At 41.0% G+C, this 9,001-nt stretch overlaps 1 protein-coding gene across 1 annotated transcript; it reads left to right on the top strand.

Moving 5' to 3' along the window:
• Nucleotides 1-2,326: 2,326 nt before the first annotated feature.
• Nucleotides 2,327-9,001, top strand: LOC140172656 (kelch-like protein 12). Its single transcript, XM_072195789.1, has 4 exons — nucleotides 2,327-2,464; nucleotides 5,061-5,698; nucleotides 6,335-6,592; nucleotides 8,861-9,001. Exons 2-4 carry the CDS (start codon nucleotides 5,093-5,095, stop codon nucleotides 8,999-9,001), a joined length of 1,005 nt encoding a protein of 334 aa, XP_072051890.1. The 5' UTR covers nucleotides 2,327-2,464; nucleotides 5,061-5,092.

Genomic DNA, 9,001 nt, shown 5'->3' with positions numbered 1-9,001 from the left:
GAGGAAAATATAATTTTTCACTTTGTTTTTATTGCTCAAACAAATTGCCATTTTCTTATGCACACATGCCCCACGGTTGTTTGATGGGACCATTTATTAGTTTTTCAAACAAAACATCATGTATACCAAATTTTAGGCTTAAACAGCTAAAAGTGATATTGTGCTAATGTATACAGATGCTTTTGAGTCGTTCTCAACTTCAATTTACCCTATTTTACAAAATTATTCACTTTTATCATATTTTTAAAGCTTTTTCGGATAAAAATGTATCTATTAAAGACAAAATTGGTGGCGCTATTTAGTTACTGGAAATTACCCTTTCAAGCTTTTAATACAAATCATTCCTTTTATTGTTTGATAAAATATGTTTATAAAATTTCCTTGTTGCTTGGTTTACCTATTCCAGCTGTTTTAATGGCGGTATTAATCACGTAACCCATGCAAATAAAGAAATATGATTTAGGAAAAATAGCGCCATCTATAGTTTGCATTTAGTTAATAATGAAGCCAATTCTATATACATCAAACAGCCGTGGCCCAAAATGTTTACCCCCCACCCCTTACGCATGGCGAAGATTATGGAAGGCCAGTAAGTCATTTGAGGATACTGCAACATGAAGCATTCTTGACAAAGGCAGAGGACGCATTCTGGTTTCATACTTTCCTGCCGCTTTGCCGCTTGAAGATGATTTTGCTTCACTGCGCAGTCGGCGCACCAGAAACGTTAGGAACATGTTCAAATATGCTAATTTTCCTGCTCGCTGCACTCGCATTATATGATTAGACAATTCAAGGTATTAAATTTGGGTTCAAATGAAAAAGAGGGGGGGGGGGTTGGCATGTTAAAAGAGGGGGCATAAGATTTTTGGCACATCAAAAGGGGGTGGGCAAGCGATTTTTAGCAGCCTGAGAATTCACTATAATTATTGCACAGGCCCTTAAAATTTAAGGGAGCGAGCATATTTTGTGCTTGTTTTGCAGTGATATTTCAGCGTAAATTGTAGACCCTGGCCCCAAATGAAGGTGAATAAATTGTTGTATTTTTTGGCAATTTTACCCGTTTTACCCGTTCCAAAAAGGATGACTGCACAGCCCAGGGCGATTATTTCAGCTTTATTTTTTCTTCTTAGGATTGCAGTTAGGCGTGCGAATTGGGCCCATTTTGGCTATTAAAGTACCCAATTTGGGCAAATTTTGCTAGGCCTACTGACGGCAAAAGTAGACAACAGCCGAAAGTCTGCATAAATGGGGGGGCTCTACCTTGGAAGTGACAGGGATGTGCGGACAACTAGGGGTCTTTCGGTGAGAGCCTAGACACCGAAAAGGGAGGTCATTCAGGATGAGAAAGTAAAAAAAAATGGGGTCTTCCCATGAGACTGAGGAAATTCTGACCAAAAAGGGGGTCATTCAGTGAGAGATTATTAGCAATTTTCCCAAATGTGACCGTCCCACGGCGAATGAGCCGTAAATTCCTCCCCGGTCAATTTTTTTTTTATTTCGTGTTTAAAAATAAACATCATAAACTTAAAAATGGTATATCATTTGACTTCAAACGATATCCAGAAGCGGGGTTATGGTTTGTTAAACTTTGCTCCTTCAACAAAATTATAGCTTTTACGTTTTTACATGGGTCTCTTTTTCCACATTGTTGGCAATAAATATCAAACAGTCATAATTGGCGGTCATTTCAAATCATCCCCAAGTCAACGAGGTTTAAGAAAGTTCTCTCATTGTTAATTGTTGGTTATGCATACCTGTACAAAATACAATGCCTGGTAACCCACCACTTGAACAGGATTTAGCAATATAAGCAAACAAAGACCAGAGCTATTAAAAGTTCTATAGCCATCTAAGGTAGAAGCTTATTATCCACTTCAACAATAGGATTATTGATTAGTTTTTGACTATCGAAATGAGACGGATGTCGGGCCAGCTTAAGTTACCGATGAATATGACCTTCGTACACATTTTACACCGTAACTCAGAATACAATTTAGGGAATTTACGGCTCATTTTGTGCTGCCGGGTCACAAATATTTTGAAAAAAGGGGGTCTTTTGGTGATAGAAAAACAAAACAGGGGGGTCATTAGGTGAGAGGGAGTTCAGTAAAAGAAAAAAGGGGTGATTGGGGGAGGGGTTGACAAATGGTTTAGGCCTAGTGAGTGCCCCCCCCCCCAGGCAAAATGTCGTATCCCCGTAGAATTTTTTTTGAAATCTTGATTTTTGCAGAGTATCTATATTGACTAAAGTACATTACAATTGTGTAAAAACCAGAATTTAAAAAAAAATTGAGGGGGTTCTCCTCAGCAAATGTTATAATATAGCTTTAAATAAATCATTTCGGCCCTACTGATCTACATTTATGCATCTGGCACCGCCTGCGAATCAAGACACAGAGGGCTGATGTGGTGACGGGCTGCCATTACCAAAGAAACCCCGCGAGAGTTGGGTACAATCGGATTGGTAAGCTTACTGTATATTGCATTTACCTATACATAGGCACGGCGTATAGACTGGCAAGCGAGTCTAAACCAGAAATCAGTGGGAAATTTATACCTTATTTTAGTGTAGTACTGATGTTTACAAATACAATTAAGAATAAAAGCTTAATTAGGCCCTTCGCACTTGATTATTAGTTATAATTAGATACAGACTTTAAGGTACATATTTCGAGGTGCATAACAGACACCAAATTTGTGTCATAACAAACACCAAATTGGTGTCGATGACCTGACATGCATGCATTCTTTTGTGATGGTCTTTCAATTTGTACCGAGTGTCCTTGGCAGACTTGACTATGCTTCAGTGGTCATGAAAGGATTCAATAGATAACCTCTGCCCCACTAATCCCCAGCTATTGTCTGAAATTGCACCTCGGAAGATATATTATAACAACTCAGTCCCTCAAATGATAGTCATATAACGACCAAAAGATAAATGACTGACTATCATTGAGGACTGAGTTCCGCAGTCTAAGTTATAATTAAAGACCGAATTAAAAAGACTAGTTTGCGTCTGACTTCATGACAAAGGCGCGCCGTGATTGGTTGCTGACCTGCGCAGTATGGCACTTTTGGTCTGGTTGACAGGACGTCATACGCAAACTAGTCTTTTTAATTCGGTCTTCAATTATAACTGTTAAAGATTTGGAAAAAGGGACGAGGTTTAATTATTTCACAACAATATTTGATTTTATAAATAAGTGTAGGTGGAGTTGTACTCTTTGTTCATTCATCATTATTGTTGATATTATTAAAGTCAGAAAATGGCAAGAAGAATTTGTTGAAATTTATTTTAAAGGAGAAAATTAGAAATAAAAATAAAATAATTAATTATTATGAGATTTTCAATTTTGGACGCGGGCGGTAAACAGGAAACTAATAATCAAGTGCGAAGGGCCTAAGGTACTGTAATTTAATTATCAATTAGCTGTGCACTGCATGTCCATTCCGCTGGCGCTGCAGGCTCCGGCGTAGTGTCATTTTTAAGGGGCCAAATTGTGAGACACCGACCAGGGTTTTCCTTATAAACGCAAGCTTTAGTGCACAAATAACCAGGGGCGTAGCAAGTGGGTGGACAGCAGGGTGGGTGAAATGCAGGCCTCTCAAGGCCAGGGGCCTGAGCGAGCTAAAGCAAAAATGAAGGGGGTTCATGCCAAATATTTGGTCTTTGAATTATAATAAAAAATTTACAAACTTCTAGAGACTATACATAGGGCCTATGCTATGCGAGCAGGGAATTTTGCATATATTTCAACGTTCAGGTGTTTTCTTTAAGCCTTTTCAGAGCATGTTATTCAAACAAAAGGTGCCACGTAAATGTGTGCCAAAAATTACTTCAACCCCCTCCCCCTCCCCCCGTTCTGCCAAACCAGGTCCCCTCCCCGGGCTCATACTTATTACAGCCACTAAGTAATTTATAGAACTAATAACAAAAATTGTTGAAGAAAAATTGTTGTCTAATCACCCCAATTACCCCACCCCCCTCGCATTAGTGGGACGAGGTGGGTATCTGAGGGAGGATGTGTCGCTGTAGTAGTAGCCCAGGTAGTTATTTTTACGCAATATTAGGAAGAGCAGTCTGAATACTATTTGTTCTACTATCTGTATATTTACAATCCCGGGCTACAATCAAGGAAAAAAAGCTTGGCACACTTTTTGCCTGTCTTTTGGTACTGTATGTTTTTCGCGAGAAGAAATTTTCACGATTTGAGGGATTTTGAACATTGCACAAGAATTTAATTTCGTGGCACTAATTATAATGCAACTCTATTACAAAAGGTTATTTTTGCAAGTTTTCATTTTGCGTGTTTTTGTCTTTACTCGCAAAATTTGTGATCAAAATAAAAGTCTCGCGAAAATTTAAACTTTTTTAAAATTACAATATATCTCTGCCCCCGCTCCCCCAATTCATTGTTGGACCAAGCTATGTTGTCAACAGGTCCATATGACCCTCCAACATTATAAGACGGGGTGTCTGTGCTTCACATATATCGCATGCATGTTTCACTCACCTTTCCAATTTTGATAGGCACACATACACATTTCAATTTAATACAAGTGTGCCAGCTATTTTTTCCCAGGATTGTAACTTCAGGGCCGGATTTACCATAGGGCTAGATGGGACCAGGGCCCCAAAATTTTGGGGCCCCAAAAGTTGCCATGTGCATCTTTCTTTTTAGCCGAAAAACATATTTTGGGTCAAAATAGGGTAAAAATTTTGTGTGTACTGGCTCTATATAGCAAAATTTAGCTCATTTTGGGCTGAAATAGTCTTTTTTTGTGCGTGCTTCACACGCAAATGTCCTAATAAAAAAGAACAAAATATGCTCGTCTCCCTGGCCCAGGGCCCCCAAAACGTAAATCCTGCCTTGTGTTAGCTTCCAGAGAAAAACTGCACTCTTGCTCATGGTGGCATAAACACAGAAGTGGGGTTCTGATTGGTTGATTTAATAATTTTTCATTCAGAACTTTTTTTTTTTTCATTTCAAATGTATTCTCATGCCTGTTATAGTGTTAAAATGTTAATTATTTTTTAAATATTTTCTCTATACTTACAGAGGAGATTTGCACAAGGATAAAATTGGTTACAATGTCATCACGTCCATCCCCCTCAGAATATACCAGCAAATTAGCTGGTTCCTTAAATGACTTTCGTAAGCAGAAACAGCTGTGTGACATTATTATTAATGTTGGCAGCAAAGCGTTCCATGCTCACAAGAATGTTCTTGCTGCTGGATGTGAATATTTCCGAGCCATGTTTACAGCAGGCTTCAGAGAGGCTACCGAAAGTGAAGTCAACATAGATGGCAAGGCAGATATCTTTGAAGAACTGCTGGAATATGTGTACACAGGAAAAATGAAGATAACAAGGAAGACTGCATGCAACCTGCTGGTGATGGCATGCTACATGCAGTTCAAAGATATCAGTCTATATTGCTCCGATTACATTCAGAAGAAGTACGCTTCAAGTACAGATACAGATGAGCAGATACCAATAGGAGATGTTTTCCAGATATATGAAATGGCTTGTTCTCATTATCATCTGAAAATTCTTGCACACAAGTCAGAGGAGCACATGTGTACTTATTTCCAGAAGCTGAAGTCATCGGATATGTTCCTACAGAGTGCTAGTGTGGAGTTCTTGAAGAAATTCTTGAGACGAGCTGACCTTTCAAGTAAAGATGAGGAGAAGGAGGTCAGTGCAAAATGGAATCGTGTCGGCACGCTTGGGTCACAACCCAAGTATTGACATCACCAGTAATGTAACTAGTGGGGGGAGTGCCCCCTGACAAAAATGAAAAAGAAAAGTGCCCCTTCAACAAAAAAAATAAGAGACAATTGGGAAGGCAGAAGAAAAAGGGACAAGGAGCCCAATTTCCAACAAAATTCATCCCGATCATGGCCAAAATATTTTATAGAATACAAAAATTTCTCGCATTACCCGCGCATATTGTCACAGTAAGGCCCTTTTCAGCCATATCATGGGTGAAAATAGTGTAAAATACAAAATTCTTGTGCACTACGTGCGCACACTGTCCCAATAAGGTGTTTTGTGGAAGCTTATCAAAGACTTTACATACTTTACATGTATGTGATTGTTTAAAGGGAAATGGAGTTATATGTTACCGGTAACTAATATTGTTTGTATATATATATGTGTACTTTAGAATATTTTGTTAGAAAGATATCAAATTTTGAAATGATGGTAAAGCAGGTAAAGATAATTTTGGGACATCCTGTACAAACATAAGCTTAAAACACTGAATTGTTGTCTGGTCTCTATATAATTATTATATGTACCTTGTGGTATGCTTTTTTTTTTTAAATGCAGGTTCTGGAAATGGTTGTCCAATGGCTGAAACATGACTGGGAGAACAGGCATAGTTTTGCTGCCAGCCTTCTCAAAAAGGTTCGCCTTGGACTTGTTCCAAAGCAAAATCTTACCGAGTTACTGGATGCCGAGCTACTTGAAATACCAGAATGCAGACAACTTTTTCAAGAAGTATGCAAGAGGCAAAGTTCAAAGTGTTCTGCTTTCAAGCTGTCTCAAAAGTTTCCACGGCAGTTTGCTACAAGGAGCTTCATCACGGTGAGTTGCATCTGCTGAATTTGATACTGTTACATGTAGCTGTAAAATGCATTGGGCCAGTGGCATAGCCAGGGGGGACTTCTGTGAAAAGTCTTGCCCCCTTGGAGCTGGCTTGCCCAGTAGATGGAACTGACTTGCCCAGTAGGTCAGTGGCATAGCGTGGGTCATCATATTGGGGGGGGGGCACCGACCATGATTGGGGGTAACCGGGTCTGATTGGGGGGGCACAAGCTGGTTTTTGGCAATTTTCCTAAGGGATTTTCTAAATTTTGCAATTGATTAGGGGGTCATGTGTCACCTCACCCCTGCCCCTATGACACTATGCCACTGCAGTAGATGGAGCTGAATTGTCCAGTAGATGGAGCGGTCTTTGCCCAGTAGATGGAGCTGACTTGCCCAGTAGATGGAGCTGGTTTGCCCAGTAAATGGAGCTGACTAGTCCAGTAGATGGAGCTGTCTTGCCCGGTAGATGGAGCTGGCTTACCCAGTAAATGGAGCTGGCTTGACAAGTAGATGCAGACCTGCCAACTCTCCCTCATTTTGAAGGACTGTCCCTCATTTGGGGTTTACCAAAGTGAAAATGAGGGACAGTCCTGTTTTCTGAAAATTTCAGTGATGGCAAATTTAAATGTAAGAACAGCAGAAAATGATGAAAACTTCTCTTTAGTCTATTTTGATGAATTCAGACCTGCAAAACCTTCTCTGAATTCTGACAGTATTGCACACCTTAAGTCTTTGAATTTGTTGGTACCTGGTTTGTGTACATGTACAAGGTTTTGGTCTCAATGTCCCTCATTCCCACACCTAGGTTTCATAATCATTGAGGTATAGGACTTTTTATTTTTTCGGAGAAGAGCAGGTAGGGCAACTACTTGATTATATTTCTACATGTTCATACTTCATACTCTGAAAATTTTAGAAAATTCGCACAAATCCATTTTTTTTTCAATCGCATTTTTGTTCCTAAAATGGGTTATAGCGCCCTCAACGGGCACTCTCTCCATAGGGCTACATGTAAAGACCAGTTATAGACAAATGGCCCTAAAATAAAACGGACTCGTGCGAATTTCCTCAAATTTTGCATATGATGTAGATTTAACATCTGGAATGTAATGTAAGTGATGTCGTTGCTGCTCTTCTAAATTCATTTTTAAAATGTCCGCCCCAGACCAAGGTGCCCAGTAGATGGAGTTGTCTTTGCCCAGTAGATGGAGCTGGCTTGCCTTGTAGATGGAGCTGGCTTGCCCAGTAGATGGAGCTGTCTTTGCCCAGTAGATGGAGCTGGCTTACCCAGTAAATGGAGCTTGCTTGATCATTAGATGGAGCTGGCTTAACCAGTAGATGGGGTTGTCTTTGCCCAGTAGATGGTGCTGGCTTGCCTAGTAGATGTAGCTAGCTTGCCCAGTAGATGGGAGCGGTCTTTGCCCAGTAGATGGAGCTGACTTGTCCAGCTTTGCCCAGTAGATGGTGCTGGCTTGCCCAGCAGATGGAGCTGTCTTTGCCCAGCAGATGGAGCTGGCTTGCCCAGTAGATGGAGCTGGCTTGCCCAGTAGATGGAGCTGGTTTACCAATAGATGTAGCTGGCTTGCCCAGTAGATGGAGCTGGCTTGCCCAGTAGATGGAGCTGGGTTGCCCAGTAGATGGAGCTGTCTTTGCCCAGTAGATGGAGCTGGCTTGCCCAGTAGATGGAGCTGTCTAGCACAGTAGATGGAGCTGGTTTACCAATAGATGGAGCTGGCTTGCCCAGTAGATGGAGCTGGCTTGCCCAGTAGATGGAGCTGTCTTTGCCCAGTAGATGGAGTTGGCTTACCCAGTAAATGGAGCTGGCTTGCCCAGTAGATCAAGCTGGCTTGCCCTATAGATGGAGCTGGCTTGCCCAGTAAATCAAGCTGGCTTGCCCTGTAGATGGAGCCGGCCTGCCCTGTCATGTGAGATGGGGCTGTCCTGCCCTGTAGGTGGAGCTGTCCTTGCCCAGTAGATGGAGCTGTCTTTGCCCAGCAGATAGAGTTGTCTTTGCCCAGTAGATGGAGCTGGTTTACCAGTAGATGGAGCTGGCTTGCCACAGTAGATGCAGCTGTCTTTGCCCAGTATATGCATGGAGCTGGCTTGCACAGTAGTTGAAGCTGACTTGCCCCGTAGGTGGAGCTGACTTAATTTTGCCCAGTAAAATGTTATGCATGACCTGGGCATTATCATATGTGTCACATGTTTAATGCACACCCCTATTTCTAATACCATGTGATTTTTGTTTTGTTTGTTCTTTAACAGGCTCCAATTAGAATATGTGTACCAAGGGGTAGAGGCACTGATACCACTTCCTTCGACTATTTCAACATAAAGACAAGGCAGTGGAGACCAATCCATTCTATTCCTCCATTAAAACTTCTTCCCAACCTGATTGTCGCTTGA

Source organism: Amphiura filiformis, chromosome 16, assembly GCF_039555335.1.
Source record: "Amphiura filiformis chromosome 16, Afil_fr2py, whole genome shotgun sequence".
Lineage (NCBI taxonomy): Eukaryota > Metazoa > Echinodermata > Ophiuroidea > Amphilepidida > Amphiuridae > Amphiura > Amphiura filiformis.
This window is presented reverse-complemented; position numbering and strand designations above follow the sequence as displayed.

Coding starts and splice junctions, on each gene's coding strand:
- LOC140172656 (XM_072195789.1), top strand. CDS start 5,093: ATGTCATCACGTCCATCCCCCTCAGAATATACCAGCAAATTAGCTGGT. Junction 5,699..6,334: donor GTAAAGATGAGGAGAAGGAG/GTCAGTGCAAAA, acceptor TTTTAAATGCAG/GTTCTGGAAATGGTTGTCCA. Junction 6,593..8,860: donor CTACAAGGAGCTTCATCACG/GTGAGTTGCATC, acceptor GTTCTTTAACAG/GCTCCAATTAGAATATGTGT.